This window comes from Typha latifolia, chromosome 10, assembly GCF_019914945.1.
Source record: "Typha latifolia isolate L0001 chromosome 10, TyphaL0001v2, whole genome shotgun sequence".
Lineage (NCBI taxonomy): Eukaryota > Viridiplantae > Streptophyta > Magnoliopsida > Poales > Typhaceae > Typha > Typha latifolia.
Genome location: NC_133095.1, coordinates 4,581,846 through 4,600,313, shown reverse-complemented (window position 1 = coordinate 4,600,313; position 18,468 = coordinate 4,581,846). Strand labels below are relative to the sequence as shown.

The 18,468-nt window shown below is 34.3% G+C and overlaps 1 protein-coding gene across 1 annotated transcript; it reads left to right on the top strand.

The window, feature by feature from the left end:
- The first annotated feature begins 5,958 nt into the window (after nt 1-5,958).
- On the top strand, nt 5,959-18,276 carry LOC140796407 (lysine-specific demethylase JMJ31). Its single transcript, XM_073149446.1, has 15 exons — nt 5,959-6,096; nt 6,193-6,270; nt 7,146-7,229; nt 7,355-7,522; nt 7,760-7,828; nt 7,909-8,035; nt 9,118-9,190; nt 9,331-9,447; nt 11,653-11,772; nt 12,326-12,344; nt 13,097-13,175; nt 15,472-15,785; nt 16,639-16,754; nt 16,842-16,935; nt 17,705-18,276. The coding sequence occupies exons 1-15, from the start codon at nt 5,983-5,985 to the stop codon at nt 17,762-17,764; spliced, it is 1,632 nt and encodes a 543-aa protein (XP_073005547.1). The 5' UTR covers nt 5,959-5,982; the 3' UTR covers nt 17,765-18,276.
- The last annotated feature ends 192 nt before the right edge of the window (nt 18,277-18,468 follow it).

Here is an 18,468-nt window from a genome sequence, read left to right as displayed (position 1 = left end):
ATAAATATGTAACACAAACAGAATCTAAATCTATTGTAGGGTTTTTCACAGGAGGGGCAGGCTGCGGTTGATCTGGGAGCAAATTCTAGCTAGACATCTCAGTTTCTTGGTTTCTAGAATTAGGCTTTGGTGATAGAGACTGATCTCACAGTGGTTAATGTATACAACTGCTGATTTACTCATTTTCTTTTAGAAGAACTGACACCATACTCAGAGAATAGATGCATGCCTGGTGTAGTTAGTGGACCAATGCTTACTAAGATGAGCAATCATCACTTAACAAAGAGAGAGAGAGAGAGAGAGAGAGAGAGAGAGAGAGAGAGAGAGAGAGAGAGAGAGAGAGAGAGAGAGAGAGAGAGAGAGATTCACATGAGGTTAAGATGCTCACTATCTTTGTTAGGTTAAGATGCTCTCCTTCCACTTTAATCTCATGCAACTAAAATAAAACAAGCACAAGGGGCCCAAAGAAGATGGTCCCTACTTGAGTCTCTCTCTCTCTCTCTCTCTCTCTCTCTCTCTCTCTATATATATATATATATATATATATATATATATATGTATCTTTGTGGGTTGAGCATCTGGGTATCTTTGGACGTGGAGATGCATGAAGGGGTCCCATCAAGAAGGCCCACTAAGAGCTCATGGCTTATTTAGAGACCTTAGTTGCATGGTAAGGCACTCCTCAGTATATATTCTTTTGTGCTAATTCTGGGACCACTCTTCTTTTTTACTTCCATTTTAGATCTCTTTTAATCTTGGTTGCTTTGCAACATAAAACCCTTACACCTCTCCCTTTCTTGGTCTATATATATCCTCTCCTCCCCTCCTCCTTGGGCCAATCTCTCTCTCTCTCTCTCTCTCTCTCTCTCTTTCATTTAATGGTGTGGTGCACCACAAGCAGCTGAAGCTGCCAGCATGATCTGATCCATCTTCTCCTCCTCTCCATCTAGAAATCTTCGATAGGAGCATAATCAGATCATGCTGCAGTTTCATCTGCTGGTAGAAGCACAGGAAAACCCTAATCTTCAAATCTTTTATTTATATGTGTATCCTATTAAAGGAAAAAGGAAGAAGAAGAAGAGGTTCTTGAGATGGTAATTATCTTGCTTTATCATATGAAGAGATCTGGTGAACAACAGGTGGAGATAAGCAAAGAAGAGAAGAGATAAGTAATAGATGCCCTAAAAATTAATATATAGTTGGTACTTCTAAGATCTTATCCTTGAGAGCTGAACAAGGACAACCTTCCCTGTGAGTTATTTTCTTATTTAGTTCTAATCCTTTTCTTCTTCTCCTCTTCTTTTTTTTTCCTTGTGCAGCAATTTTATTAAATTAATCTTCTCTTAATAAGTATTGTGATTGTTTCTAGTCATTTCCAAGGAATTCAAAATGGGTTCTGAATCATCATGCTGTGTTATATGAATGAAAATATATATACATTATTTTTCTCTTTCTCTCTATCTCCCTGATAGTATTCATGTGCATAAGGGCTCAAATTGGTTACTTACCTATGCATATATTGTTCAGTTTGCCGACAGATCTAAATTTTATTTACAGCATCATCAGCTTAATTATTCAAATATATATGCAACCTCAATTTTTTTGTTAGTTTCTTAACTGGTTTACATATATTCCTTATTCCTAGTGGTTAAAAAATTTAAGGCTACTTGAAGAACATAAGATTGCAGAACTGATGGGTTCTCAGTGTTCTTTATCTCTTTATATTGAAAGGAAGTAAGATACATCAGAGCTCATTGTTTCTATAACATACAATCATTCCACCAGGATCCTTCCCAAGTACAAATTATAAATATTGAACCACAGAGCAATAATTAGACCCAGACGGCACATCTTTACAGTCTTCAATCCTTGTCTAGATCTACTAAAGTGAAGCTCTCAGCTTTCACTTTGCCAATTGCTGTGGTGTAAACATGACATTTAAGGCATTTCAGGCCTTTGCAGCATTCAATATTCTGTTTGATGACATCTTCCTAATTGAAGAGCCTTCTCTCACTCCAATACTTCTCATTGATGTTAGCTTGTTTTCTTCTCTCTCTCTCTCTCTCTCTGTCTCTCTCTCTCTTGGTTGTTGTGGTACTTTGTCACTGTGTGCTTCTTGGGAGAGCTTCATTGCTATAGAGTCCAAGTATCCTTTATTGATTTGGTTAGTGCAGACAAAGCTCTTAGGGGTCCACTTGAAAAGTAGAGAGACATTAGAAGTTGTCCTCTTCCATTTAGTGTTTGTTTCCTTACAGTCTGAGGTTGTTCCCACGAAGGCCAAAACCCATATCTCCTTCCTTGACCTTTAGCACAAAATGGTATGCCCTACACTTGTGTGAGTGCAAAAGTTCCTACCCTTGGGGGCTGCTTTTTGCTAAAGGTCATGAGTGGTGGGGAGTTGAAAAGGTAGTATGAGAATATGGGGCAAAAGAGATCACTTCCAAGTGTGGAAAGGAATCTCCTTTAGAGCATATAAGGCCTGAGGAAAGGAGCAAGGAAGATTTTTAATGTCAAACTTTGGTGGTATCTTAAGTGTTAATTTTTCTGGTACACCTACTGACTAGTTCAGGAAAAGTTTTCTAGGCTTAGCTCATGAAGCTGTAGTAGGACTTCTATTAGCTTGTTCATATTTGCAAACCACAGGAGAAGACAAATATAGTATATAATTAGCAAGACCCTCAATGATCAACATGTGTAATTAATTATTTATTAAAGCAACTCTTGTCACTGAAAGGGGATATGAAGAATACTTTAACCCAAAATCATGACATAATTATATGCATTTTCTATTTTCTCCATTATGAATTCATGATCAAAGTTGTCTTATATCAAATATTATATGCATGTATAGGACATCAAATTTGTTAGATCAAGTAAGGTCTTGTTTGGGTTAAATTCAAAGTATCTTAACAAATATGAATCAGATAACTTAACTTTGCAAGTTTTTTCTTAATATTATAAGTAGGTATATATATTCAAGAATTTTTTGCTTTTTTCCATGTACAATGTCATACTATCATCTATTATGCATATGTATTACCACAAGGAAGTAAGAAAAAGTGCATACTTGTTATCTAAATGACATGTAAGTCATGATGTTTATAGCAAAATAGGCACATATGCTCATAACAAGGAAGGATGTTTTTAAATTGAATCTGTCTTACTAACAATAAGTTGCAGCTTTTTGCGTAGATATCACCTTATCTACCGAAACCGACAAACATTAACATGGTTGAAATTTAAAAGGAAAATGGTATCAGGAGGAAGTCCAAAAAGGAAGTAACTTCTCTAATATTTCTTATTGGTTATCTCTGAAGATGCTTATACACACTTAGTAGAATTCTCCAGAAGAAAAATGGAACTCTTAATATATATAGCAAAACAGATAAAATAAAAAAGAGTTAAGGAAACATTTTAATAGGACATGTACTACTTATGTCTGTATTCTGAGAAGAAAGAACTCAAAAAGTTTTCTTGCCATGTCTGAAACCTATGCAATCCATTTATCATACTGATGAAATCAGCAGGATATATAGGAAGATCTAGATATAATCAGATGTGAAATCCCCATTTATTTTTGTCTCAAATTGCCACTCTCAAGAATAGTTTCATATGATAGCACACATTAATTGGCTTGATATTACTTATGTGTTAAAGTGTCTTTTTTCCCCTGTTGTTCTTGAAATCATAATCTGCCAATTGATCTAAACACAACTTCTAAAGTCAGAATAATGTCATAAACTAAATATCATCTGCAATTCTAATGTTGACTATATTGGCCTTTTATTCTTGATAACAGTAGATTTAGTCAACAAATTCTTTGAAACGGAAAGTTTTCCAGAAACCATTTATTGATTAGAATATTGACTATATATATGTTTGAAAGAATCACACAGAATTATAAATCATTTCTACATTAACTGCAAAATAATTTTCCCTCAAAATGGTGTGATGAACTCTAGATGACGTTTATTCTAATACTCGAAATCACGCAATAAAGTACCACTTCATCTAACTTTTCCCTTTCTTTTGTTGTGCCCCATCTCTTTGGAAGAATCAATAGACTGAGGTTAACAACTCCAATTAAACCTAATAAGTTTCTACTTGCACCTTGTATATATATATATATATATATATATATATTCAAATTCTCAAGAAATTTGTAAACATTATCATGTAAGATCAATGCATTTTTCATCTGATATATAACTTTGAATTGAGGCTGTCTTCTTTAGTTTAGTTAATTGTGTTTATTTTCTTGTAATCCTTCAACTTCTCTGTACATAGATAGATCGATTAATTTGCAGTTTCCTAGTTAAGAGGAATCAGACAACTTTGAAGGTGGAGGCTTCTTGGCTGATGAGTATGAGGTGGCATTTTTACAACACACAAGATCTCAAGGATGTGATTGAGCAAGTCTGCAATTTATACAGCTAATTCATTAAAATTGATAAAAAAACTTACAGTGTAGTCAATGTTTTGGACTTCATGAAAATATATATTTTGATCAGGGAGAGAAGAATCTCCCAAAAGAAGCCTTTTATCATGCAGCTACTTCATGATTTCTCTTTGAACAGAAGAAGTAAATTTCAAGATGCATAAAACCACCATTTTCTGTAAACTTTATATATACTATTTACAATGTATGCTCTTGCCTTAATTCCCTTCTGTTTCCTTATGCATCTCTCTCTAGAAACATTTTCTAGATTGGAATCAATAACAAGAACCAAATAAAAACAAAGAAAGAAGCTACAACATCACATATAATTTTCTCATGGTATGCAAGCTATGCAATATTTGTTATTCTATGCTAGGAAAGTTTTAAGTTGTCATTGGATGTAGAAGTGATGATAAAGCTCATTCAATGTAATCTAATAAAAGAAGCAACCTTTTCTTTTTAATCTCTTCTTGCAAAAGAATATATAAAGAAGCAGTCACTTAAATCTATTCAGAAAATTACATTACATTGCATAAACTATATGAAAAGATTAGCCAATTGATTTGATAAAATTCAGTAAAAATCAAGTAGAAGCAAACATATAAGATTAAAATTTTAAATTCTAGAGTGGAATCTCTTTCAAAAATGACATCCCATCAACTAAATCTTCGGTTATTTTTTTACACAAACTTCTACTAAAAACTTCGAAAATATCATAATTTCTTATTGCATTCTTTATAACATCATAATTGCTACTAAAATGCTCCCTTTTTAAATCTAGAGTGTATAATATTTATCAATAACTATTGTCTCACATAAAGTAAAATATGTTTTGTTGTACTATGATAATGGAAATAATATTGGATAGCTTTCAAATCATCTTTAATAATTTACACAAGGGTAAAATAGTTTTTTTATATCTAAATTGAGTTTTAATCATGATTAGTTAAATTTAACTAATAAAATAATATTATGAATTGAATGGCAAATGCAATTATAATATTAAAAAAATTTCAGTGGCAATTATATTTAAATATAACTAATCATGGTTAAAATTGAACTTAGATGAATAAAAGACTATTTACCCTTGGATAAATTGTTTTAAGTGGTTCTAAAGCTATTAATATGTTACTTGGTATCATAATATGAGAAGGCAAATATCTTTATGCAAGAAAAAAAATTATTGATAATTATTTTACACTCTGAATTTTATGCAAGAAGAAAATTTTAGTCATTTAAATGTATTTATTAACTTCATTAACTATTAGTTAGAAAATTTTAAGCAGTAACCTTGACTTTGAAAAAAGTCAAAAAAATTCATTGGTAATTATAATATTTTAAAGAATAAATACAACCCATGCAGAATACTTTTTTTTTTACAAATTTATAATTTACGCCCTATATTTTCAGTATTTTTAGTGCCTAATATTTAAACTATATTCTCAGAAAATTTAGGGTGTGAAATGTAAATGTAATTTTCCGATATATATACCTCCGTTGTGCGGGCGCAACAAGGATTTCAGCTTGGTATTTCCGCAAGCGAAATGGAAGCAGAGGTAGGAGACCGAGTAGAACCAGCTCTGCGCGTTCGCCAATTCGAAGAACCCCCTTCTCCTGGAGCTTTCTCCTTCGAGATCGAGCCCAGCAACGTTCCCGCGGTATGAGAAAGCTTCTTTGGCTCGGATTTTGATCTCAATGTCGCTTCTGTTGTGCATCCTCTGGTCAAATTCTGAGCTCTTTCATTCTTTTGGAAGGTGTTTCGTGGCGTTGTCAAGGATTGGGAGGCCTCCTCCAAGTGGAATCCTTTCGATGGTGGTCTCGACTACTTGGAGGTGTTCGTCTTCTCTTTCTTGTTATACTTCTCGGTTCTTGGCGTTACTTTGAAGCTTTTTGGGGTTGCGATCGTTAACAATCCCTCGGCATTTGATATAGAACTATTTTGTGCCTACAAAGTTAGCTGAAGGAGAACAAATATCCAGGGAAGAAACATGAAATTCTTCTTTCAATTCTCTATTACTCTCAATACGTGTGCATTATCACTTAGATAGCGATCTTCACTTTCCCAAGGTTTGAAGGAACCAAATGGGAGATTTGTCAAATTCAAGTCTCCAACATCATGGCAAGTTGGAAGGAACCGTATGGGAGACTAGAACAATATAGTAAAACATTGCCACACCCATCATATGTGAAATATATTTGAATTCATTCAAGTGGTTGCTAGTCTTGTGGCAGTAATTTTACTGAGAAATGTTTTATGTTGGTACTTTCTATGAGTCCTTAGCAGCAATTTCGAACTTGGAGGATTTAATGGTACTAAATCTTCTGATTTACTAACCTTCTCTGTAAATATTCGGGCATGAAAGTTACATTAGATCATCTTAGAATGCCTTTATCACCGTATAACTCCTGTATATTTCCATCCATCATGTAATATTTCCACTCTTTCCTATCCACTTTGCCGAGGGGAGAGGGCCACTCCAGGAGCAACTGTTCGCATTGGCTCTCTTTTAGTATATATTCAGAAGAATGTTGTACAACCTGATGTCTGAATTATGCAAGAGCCTTATTAGCACTTTAGCAGCCATCCATATGAGACCTTTTTTGTGATCTTAAACTTATTATCTTCATGTTTACAATATTATCCAAAATTATTTACTTTGACTTGATTTTGACACCAGAATTTTGAAATCTGTGATAACAATTGTAGGAAAAAGTAGGTTCTGCTGTTGTAGAGGCCATGACATCTAAATCTGCACCTGTATTCTATGGGGATCTAAGAAGTCATGAGAGGGTACGAGTGCAACTGGGTATTTTGAAGGCATCATCTTCTTTCCAGATATATTTGTGCATATTGAATTTGTAATTATTGCTGTCTTATGCTGTATACACATTTTCCACTGGCACTTTTGGCCATAGGTACCTCTACCATTTTCTACCTTCAACACCTCTTGTAAATCTCATCTTCAGCACTTGGGTGGCGTTGGTGGTTCTTCTGCAGTGCAAGAAGTTGTCAAGGAAACAGCTTATTCAGAAGGAACATGCTCAACCTCCTTAAAAGCTCCTGATCAATTTTATTTAGCTCAGGTACGGATTTACTAAAGTATAACAGTTATTCGCTGTCTCGATTGAGTTTTGCTTTTATTTGCAAAAAGAAAACACATGAAAAATCGTGATTCTGTGTTTGTGATACATCTTTCTGGAGGCATAGGTTGCTGCTTGCTTTAGCTCCTATATGAGACTGTGAACTAGCTAATTAATAAGTTGCATAGCCGAAGGTGTCAGTTGTTTTTAAGTATGACAAAATAAGTTATTCTTATGCAGGTCTCAATTTTTAATGCTGAAAATGAAGAAAGGTGCTCCTTGGAGATCTTGAGAAAAGACATTCAGACGGTTGAACTTTGCTTTACTCTAGGTCTTTTTTATTTTGTCTAGATTTGCCTTAATTGATTTTTCTTTGTTTGTTCATGCAGCCTATATTTCTAGGGACTAGAGTATTTTCAGCAATCAATTTTTGGATGAATAGGGCTCGATCAAGGTCTAGTACCCACTATGACCCACACCATAACCTACTTTGTGTTGTTGCTGGTTGCAAACAAGGTGTCTGTTAATTTATCTTTTCTGCTGTAATTCAAGTTTTAACTATTACTATTTGTGAAATGCCCATATGATATAAGCATACGTGATAATCATAAACCACTTTCTTTTACCTTCTGCTAGGTTGGATGAAAAAGATGTATGTTTCTTTCCCAAAATCTGCATGTTCTTGATTTCCTTGTGGAACATATCATCAATCATCACTTTCATCTCATTGAGGAATTTATGGAGATGACGCCTGAGTTTCCTGTTAGCGTGCCACTTGGATCAAGTTAAATTTTATGTTTTTGGATGGGCCCTTTTTCTCAGAAATTGAGCATGTAGTTTTACTTACTACAAATAGGCTGCTAATAGACATCTAAAGCCAAGTTGGATATTGCAATCTGCTGAGAAATCATACCCAAGCTCATGTAATAACACTTTGACCATATCCAAAAACACTAGTTATATCTGCGAGTAACATGCTGGTTTAATTTATTCAGAGATTAAGGATGTGTCTATATTGTCGGGGTTGAGTGGAATTAATTGTGGAGGACATATATAATGTTACATAGTTTCGGCAGTCCTAAATATTTTACCTTCTCAACTGATACTTATAACATCTTTATTGGTAAATATGTTTTTTGTGTTATTTAATTTTTGTATACCTAGAAAATCACAAAAAACTTTCAGGGGTGAGCTAAGCACAAGAATATTAGGAAAAGGTAAGGCTAATTTACTTGCAGTTGGCAAAATATTTCTTTTTACTGCATTAGAGTATCTGTCCAAGTGAAATTGAATGGCTCCCCCTCATTGAATTATAATTGATGTTTGCTATCTTAGACCCTGCTAAGAAATTCAGCAATGTTGTCTCTATTTTCTCAAATTATTTGTAATAAAACTGAGCCTTTGGGCTCTTGTTCGAAAAAAAAAAAATCCAATCTTTCCTGGTTCTTGACTTCTATTCTGAGCTTAGCTTTCGTCTGTATCATCCCACTTCTTGATCAAATGCATAGTTTATCATGTGTCAACTTGTAAAATATGTAGCAGAAGCATTGGGAACATGTATCTGATCATTTTTCTTTCATTGAATTCCACTATTCCAGTTGTTTTATGGCCTCCTTCTGCATGCCCATTTTTATATCCAATGCCTGTATATGGAGAGGCTTCCAACCATAGGTATGCTGCATATCTGTATTCTTCAAGACAATTTTGTTCTTTTTTTCTTGAATTTGTTTGCTACTATCAACATACTAGAATTTAAAGTAATTCTATGAACTAGAAATACTAATATTCTTTACCTTTCATTGCCCTCGCAGTGCTGTCGACATACAAAACCCTGACCTTTCGCTTCATCCTAGGGCTAAACACTCAAAAGAATATTCTGAAAAGATCATTCTTCACTCCGGTGATGCTCTTTTTATTCCTGAAGGATGGTAAGACATAATTATTCTGTTCTCATATTATTCTTTTGTGATTTTAATTTTGTTATTGCATTTAAACTGGTGAAAAAAAAAAACCTGAAGCAAGCAATATTCTGCTTGCTTCCAATAAAAACCAGAGCCTAGGAGGCTTCTTGCCACTCACCAACTCATGATCTTAGGGGGAAAAGGAAAGTTGATCGTGGAAATGAAAAGTTGAAAGCCAATTGCTTCACCTCCTGTTAGTGATGCTGCTTTGTTAATATCTATGATTATATTGACTAAGTCATCCCTTTTGGGTCTTCAATCCAATTGAACAATATGAGTACATATATTAATGTAATTGACTGGGTTAACATAGTTTTACTTTGTTAAAAATCATTTATGATATTAGTTGACTGTCACAATATGTTTATTTTATAGTTGTTTCAGTCCCTGAGAAAGAATTAACATTAGTTTGTTTGATGATGATGGCAAGTTTGCACTTTCACTAGCTAATTTTATAATAATATTGTTACGACCCAAGTCGGAATCATGATTGGCCATATACCTCAATACACTTGAAATACACGAAGTCTTAATTAATATTTTCTAAGTCCCAAAATAATAAAAATTTAATTATAAACAACTAAATCTAATAAATATAATTCAACAATAAAGAAAAGACCAATGCCATCACTGATGTGTTTCCAATCAAATTAAAATAACAAATAATAATGTCTAATACAACTGATGGATAAAATAGTAAAATCGTAAGTGGAGGTGAAGTCTCGGTGCATCTTGCTCAATCGGCATGTTGACCAGTACTTAAAATATTAAAAGGGATATTTAATGAGTGGAATCCACTCAAAAGCCAATAAATCTGAAATTTATAACTTTAAATAATATCCAAATCTAGCAATATAAAATGGCAATTTGGCTAAGCATGTTCATAATAATAGTAATAATAACAACATAAGCAATAATAACATAAATTATAACTTATAACATGCTTCTTGTCAATATGCCAAATTTCTCTTAATATTAATAATAATGTCATATGTCTTAATTTGGGACTGTGCCCGATGGTTCACATTAACTAGAAGCCACCTCAAGATGTGTTCAATTTTTTTCCTTATATTTAATCCGGTTGGGATCACCAGGAGGTGTCACTATGTGATAAACACAATTTACTTTTTTCACTAACCATTGAGAGATATTAGAGTTACCTCAGGGAGACTCTTGGTCTAGCCCGAGACTTTTCTCCAACCGCGCTAGTCACCTAAACAGATTATGTATTGATTAGGAATAGGTCTGTCTCCTGGACTATTTTCTAACCATGCTAGGGTCACCTAAATAGATCATGTGCTGATCAAGAATAGGTTTGTCCCTTATACTTTAAGGTAGACTTGAGTCACCACAGGGAGATATATAAAGAATATCTAGCCTGTGTCTGTTCTTAAAATCCTACCACAATATCAAATTTATTTTTCCATTAATATTCACGATCATTTATATGGCTATATTATAGCAATGCACGAGTCTTATGTTTTGCACATAGAACATAATAATGCACACAGAAATATAATAATTAAATTATACACAGAAATATGATGTTTTATTTGCATACAAAGAAATACGTTGAAACATCCAAACTTCTAAATACACGTGTATACCGCGTGGGTAAATCCCCCCACGTGGTGCATCATGTGATATGTCAGTAATATGTTTCTACAAGGCACATAGAAATGTAGGTTCATACCATAAATAATCTCAAGCAAAATATAAGTCTGGATACAAATTTCACAGGCCACAACAAGCCTTTAAAGATACACGTCAAAAATACAACTCCAATCATAATACCCTCGTAGAGGCTTAATACAACTAATAGAAATATAGTAGGGATATATATTGATCCGAATTTCGAGTTTCGGAACCTTGCATCAAATGCATGTAATGTGATAGGGATATATATTGCTTTATCCATATTTTTCAATAATTTATCTTATTCCAGCAAATGACTGAAGGACACGGTGTATTGCCAGCAAATTGTCTTAGCAACAAAAGGTATTGGCAACAAAGAAGAGTATGTAGATTCAGTGATCTGGTGTTAAGTGTTAGCATTATCATTTTCAGCCAATTAGTATCGTTTATCAAGAAGATACTAAATCTCCATTCTTTAACTCAATTTGCATTGTAGTGATTATTGGGGCTTAGTGGTTAATATGATTTCTTTAACAGGTTTCATCAAGTGGATAGTGATGATCTGACTATTGCGGTTAACTTTTGGTGGAAATCACGCACGATGACTGACATGTTAGAACATATGGATGCATATTATCTGCGTCGGGTATTGAACAGGTATAGTTTTCTTGTTCTCATTTTATTGGGTAGCTCAGAGGCATGTTATCATATTTTTCTGCATTTTTAAGATCGTAGCTGCCCATTTAGTCTTATTAAGATTCCATGTAGGCTCCAAAGTCCAAACTCACTCATGCTTCTGCTTTTCCTCCTTCCATCTTACTGCTCCTCCTTTTCTTCCCAAGTTATCCTCCACAAAGTTTTCAGTGGCATCATAAACAAGATTGGTATAGGATGACCACCTAGTGATATATTTGGTCAAAAGTTTCTATTATCAAGTTTTCTCTTGATTCCTGTACGATAATGTTAGACCTTATGGTTTATGTGATTATCTTTAATTTTTAATGGCACTTCCATCCAGAAATCCTATTCTTTGCATAAGGATGATTTTAGTTATTTGCATAGAGTCCAATTGATGTTTAGTTATAATTTATCTGCAAATTAATAATCTCACCTTGGGAAGCGGCTGACAACACTTTTTTCTTTTCTTAATATTTCTCCTCTTTGGTGCTCTTATGGGATTTTCTTCTCAAAACATTGATCTGTAGAGAAGATTGGTGGACAAGGAAATGGTATGCATCTTCTTGGTTATTTTACTTTTTGCAAGATAAAACTTTGCTTATTTATTTTGTGTTTTTACTCTTAGTACAAAGAATTTGTTTTCAAGTGTGCAAGTTTTTCTATACTCTAGTTTCATTCACTTGGAGGTTTAGTTGCTTGAGAGAAGAGATTGTTCAGTGATGCTGTTCTAACTTCTTATTCTTACATCTTATCAGATCATGCAGTTAGGTCGGAGCATTACACATCTCTTTCTGAGTATCTGTTTATCCTTAGAATTTATCAACAGTAGAGAGAATCTGCTGATGGCCTATATCTTGCAAATATAACAATTGGATTGGCTATTTTGCTTTATTGCACTCACAATCTAATCTTGGTTTTGGTTTCCTGGCAAATGCCTGGACAATACGACCCCGTTATCCGAATTAGTTGCATGATACTGCTTTGGCTTGTCTAATAGATTCACGAACCAGTCTACCAGTGTCCTTTAGTTAGTCTTGATCTACATAGTTTACACAACTTTGGTTTGAACTTTGAAAGTTTCAGCTGAAACCCAAAATGATTCAATGCAAAACAGATCAATTTTGGCCGTATACAATCTGAAACTAAAAATCAAATGCCTTCAGGGGTAAACAATCAATCTCAGTTGAGTTTCGGCCAAAATGACCTGATAATAATAGTAATGTTTCATATTATTCTTTTCATTTCAGTAGTTTGCAAATTCACAGATGTAACATCTTAATCCTCTTCTGTTTGAATATGACAGAATAAAATGCTGTGCAAGAGTTCAGTCGGCACTCTCAAGGATGCAGAAAATTCTCATCCTTCTAATGAAGATTCAAAAGGTCTTCGTTAATTCTATGTCACCTCCTTCAAGAATTATTTATGCAACTTCTACTTATGGTTAATTATGTGCTCTTCATGTTAGCATCTGTTTTCAGTGCTTGAGTTATCATCTCGAATTTCTTTTCGTTCGAAAAATCAGACAATTTCATCAATCCAGTCCGAGAATTCATCAAGTTGAAGTTTGCCCTCAAAAAATTTCTATGTCAATCTTGATGTCATGATCCCACCAATCTATAGGTCTCGGATTCCTATCATAGTCTCGTTCATGTCTCCTATCCGTAGGGTCACCCTCTAGTTCATTATTGTTATCCTCATTTGGATTAACTACTATTTTCGGTCTACGAGCCCTAGGATGGTTTTGTGGTAGTGGTTGCACTTGGATTTCCGCTGAATGTTGCAGAATTTGAACCATTCCTTGTTGTGGCAATGCCATTGCTGTTGTAGCAAAGTGATCTTCTGTAATGTAATCTATGTTGGAGTTTGTACCATACGTGTTCTCAAATGATGTTGAACTGTTCTATAGACGTATTGAATGATTTTGAGCAGTGAAGGTCCTCAGGATGTGAATATGCATGTCTTTAGATGTAGGACAGAAGGTTGTTGTGCAATTTGATGCAAAAGGAAGTAAGAACTATTGCATGCAACCTATGCCTGCAAATAAGCAAGCTCAAGTATAAAACTTGCTCTGATACAAATTTAATACAACTGTAAACAAATGTTGGAGCATTAAATGTAAGCTAAATAGCAATATAGAGAACAAAAATAGTAAATGATCATAAAGCCTTCTATTATAATATAAGCAAGATCAAATTCAATTCATTGTAAACTTAATAAAACAAGCAAATCTGAAATTTATAACTAAAAGATGAGGCCAAAGAGAACAATGCATCTTCTACTAGACTAAGATCAATCAAGAATGGGCTAAGGATAGGTCTAGGCTTCAAAAACTCATAGATGGTTGCAAGATATAGAACCAAAATAAGGATTTTAATATAAACAGTACCAAAATATTGTTGGATCTCACCCGACGTGAAGAATAGCTTTTAGCCTTGAGTCTTGCCTTCATCTTCAACTCCATGCACCAGTAGTTTTCAATTCTATTGCAGGAAATTCCTCAAGGCAGCAGCAAATACATAGAAATGGAGCAAAGTGATAAGGTACAATGACAGAAACCCACTAGGATTACAGGAGGTTTGTAGAGAGGAGAGTAATGTAGAATGAAAAGTAGATGAGAGATTTATGTAGAGAAGAAAAGTGTTTGGTAACCTTCAAAGATGATTCCCATCTAGGGGTTCTATAGGGTTTATATAGAAGAAGGGAAGACCAAAGGGCTTTTGGGGAGTTTTGGGGAGGTCCAAAGATTGAGTAGTCTAAAGAGTTTCTTTGAGGATTCACTAGAATAACCTAGCCTAGTGTTTTTTTTTTATGAGAGAGAGAGAAAGAGACCAAAATGTGGAGGCGATCCATTAGCCTAACCTAGTGTAGCTCGAATTGACTTCCTAGTCTAATAACCAATCCAATGCCAAACAAAATGAGCGAACATCCCTACCATATTAGGCTAATACTATGATTGTTCAAATAAAGCAAGTAAATCATCTAATTGGAAATTGATGCCACATCATGCATGGAAGCATCAAACAACTATTCTTCTTATCTAGTTGATTTGAAGACAATTACAAGATCAAAGTCTTCATCAATCTGTTGATTCTACCAAATATCTGATCAAAAGAATTAACTCTCGTGAATAGAAAAAAGTTAGTAATTTGAGTAAAGTCGCGATAATAGACTGAACTCATCTTGCTGCAAGCCTACAAGACTACTCATAAGGTAAACTACGACTCAAACCCTAATTAGACAAAAAGAATTACGTTCAAAAAATAGAAAGTTTGGAGCGAGACTGTGGAATCAGGCCTCCCATATACCCTGGTTTAAGACATGCCACTATGCTAGAACAAATGGAATCATTGAACCACCAATTCCTTTTTTACCCAAAAATTGAGATCACTGTAGAATCTATCTTTCATGCAATTGTTGTAGGTTTCTGAACCATATTGTTTAGATAGACTGACAATTGAGACTTTAGTGGCAGATCCTTCCTCAAATTTTCTGTTTGCAGTTCTGAATCATTACCAGATAGCTTCTAAAGCCACCTTGTGGAATTGCCCCTGCTATCTCCTCCATTACTATTGATGCATAACAGCCCTATATCACATAGCTACCCTGTTTTTGGGAATACTAGAAATTGTTCTTTGTTTTTGTTTGCAATTTTAGTGAGGACCTTTTTTGCTTCATCAGGTTCTGAGGAGCATGATTTTATTAACCAGATGGAAGACCTCAATAGCGAAAGTGAGAAGCATGGACTGTTACAGCAGCTAGAACCCTTTGCACTCCAAGCGCTTTACGAGCTTATCTCTTTGGTTCATGACAGTGTTAAAGTTGATCAAGACAAATTATTGCAGTCCAGTAATCCAAAAGGTTCATCTGCCAATGTGAACAGTGAAAAGAAGATTGATACAGATAATTCATCTCTCTTGGAAAATGATTCCATTGCAAATATCTTTTGGGCTCTTGAACCACTTGTACTCAGGAAAGTCCTGTTAGCCATGGTGGTATGTTCTTAACCATCTATTCAATTACTCCATGTGTTATAACATACTTTTATGATGCTACAGTTGCAATAACCTGCTGGAAAGAATTGGAAAATCAATGTATAGGACTGAAGTTTTCCCCTTTGATGCAGTCATCGATCTTGCTTTTATCATACTATCATAATTTACTGGTAAAATTTATTCTAGTAAAATATCAAAGGAATATGATTCATAATGCATCAGTAATATTGAGGAGATCGACGAGAGACAAAAGGAATATGGTTTGTAAGTTTATATTTTGTATGCTTCTCTCCGGTTTAAAATAAAATCTATTCTAGAAAATAAAATTTGAAGTATTTCAGTAATTATTTGGAGATTCCTATTTAGTGACTAGAATCACGATGATGAAGTTCTCATTCTTGTTCAATACTTAAATTAAGTTGAGCATATATTTACCATGTTCAATTGGCAATTAAATTAGGAATAATGACAATCAGTACTTTAAGATTAGAAAACCTTTAAAGAAAGAAAAAAACTTTTTTGTGATTGTTCAAAAGTTTTGGTAAGAATTCTACTTCATCATATCCAGTGGTTTTCTATTGATTGTATATGGAATTTTGACTACCTTGATGGTCATCAAGAATGAGAACTGAGAAACTTATTATAAAGCCTTTAGAACATCAAAGTTGTCTTATTGTCAGTATATTTTTTGCACAATATTTTAGAGTGACACAGTAGGAGCAAATTGGTAATGATATCATGTTTCATTAATCATTTTATTTGATTTCCCTGATTATCTTGAATCTTCAATTAATCTCCCCCTCTGTTTCTACTTGGATACTGATTAAAATCGCCTGATTCACCTTCATTCTAGCATCATTTTCCAAGAACACTGGAGGCGCTAATTATCCACATGCTTGGACCAACAGGAGCAGAAGTTCTGACACAGAAGTTTGACGAGATGGATCATCAAACCACAAAAGAGCAACAGTATATATAGTCTAATGCCTTCTTTAGTTTTTCTATGTTGGTCATATGGACAAAGTTTTGAACTGCTTTGCTGACACTTATTTGCAGGGCAGAATTTTACAAGCTCTTCTACAGCATATTTGATGACCAGTATGCTGCAATGGATGCAATTCTGAATGGAAAGGAAATGTTTGCTTTCCAGGTACCTCCTATTCCACAAAAAAGTTTTTAGCTTCTCTATTATCAGCTTATCACATGAAAAGAAGTTCTATAGACCACCAGATTATGGGCATGGTTTGAAGTTTCGTCCGAAACTGAGATGGTTCACTGAAACATTTCGCATTTCGGTCCTATCTGATCCAAAACTATTCTCAAAACTAGCATCCGACCAAAACAACCATAATAACAATTTTTCTAATATATTTTAAATTCAAAGCTGGATATGACTTGAATCCAAATTGTATCTAACTCAAGATCAACCTCATAGCTTAAATGCTTTTAGATTTTGTGTGATGCATCGAAAAGTAAGATAAAGAAGACTATTTATCGAAAGAAATCTAAAACCAATACAATAAAACTAGAATCAAAATTGTCCAAAATGTTTCAATTTTTAAACAAGGTGAAGCCAAAACCGAAAATTTGAACTATGATTATGGGATGTTTCATTCGCTACATGTTCACTTGGACTCGTTCTGGCACTTGCAGAATCTCATTAGTTATTATCATATATGGTATATCTCACATCTTTGTTTCCAGCATTAGTTACACAGGTAAAAATGAATAAACAAGATGTTTCTTCTTACTTGTACATTAGAAATTACTGCAGATATATTAGATAGTAGCATCCATTGACAATAGGTACTTCTCAGTCTAGATGTAATTGAACATTGGTTATTGGTTTAAACAATGTAGCTATCAAGCACCCATTACTTATGTCGAAGAGGTTTATAACTCTCCTTTTCAAATTGCAGGCGTTCAGGAATGTACTGGATCTGTACCTTGGGGTGCATGTTGACCAGCCCGAAAGTTAATTACAGAGCAAGTGTATATTGCAACAGTAAGTTTTAGGTGATTCATGTCAGGAGCAGCTTTTGTTGTCAAGAGGGCCTCGGCAAAATAGCATTGATTGTATGGCTGGATGAGGAAATTGGTGCTGGAAACTTCTGCCAAGTTGTGGCCATTTTATTTCTCCAACCTTGCTCTCAGATGTAGTGTTCAGCAAGTATGTGAAGGCAGCCTTTTAGTTCCATACTTCGAAGCTACTTGGTTTGTTATCAAAGACTATCAAGTGAATGATGATGAGATAAGAGTTCAAGTTGATTTATGAGCAGAACAAATTCCCTTTCTTCATGAGACTTGTAGTTTGCTGCAATTGTTAATCTTACTCAACTATTCTCAAAGCCAGTCGACGAAAGGTCATTTTATGCCCTCTTGTATACAGAGTTGGTTTTAGAAACTTTGCCTGTCTGACAGTTGAACGTGCTTCAAATATGTAAAACAGCACTCATTTCAAGATAGAAAAGTAAATTTCCAGTTGGTGGCATGAAGATAGAGCAGCAAACATAATTGTATGGAAGGAACTATATAAATTACAAATCTCCAATATGGTGATGGTAAGTGAAATTGGAGATCGTTATGTTGCATGCTCAAAGCTACCACTTTTCTGCTTAAAGTATCCTTCGTAGGGAATAAATTCATATCACCTATGAAACAAATAATGATATCATCGTCATAA

Excerpts from the sequence above, each read along its gene's own strand:
- LOC140796407 (XM_073149446.1), top strand. The coding sequence starts at position 5,983 with ATGGAAGCAGAGGTAGGAGACCGAGTAGAACCAGCTCTGCGCGTTCGC. Across the intron at positions 7,230-7,354 it reads ATCTAAGAAGTCATGAGAGG|GTACCTCTACCATTTTCTAC; the intron begins GTACGAGTGCAA and ends TTTTGGCCATAG. Across the intron at positions 13,176-15,471 it reads TTCTAATGAAGATTCAAAAG|GTTCTGAGGAGCATGATTTT; the intron begins GTCTTCGTTAAT and ends TTGCTTCATCAG.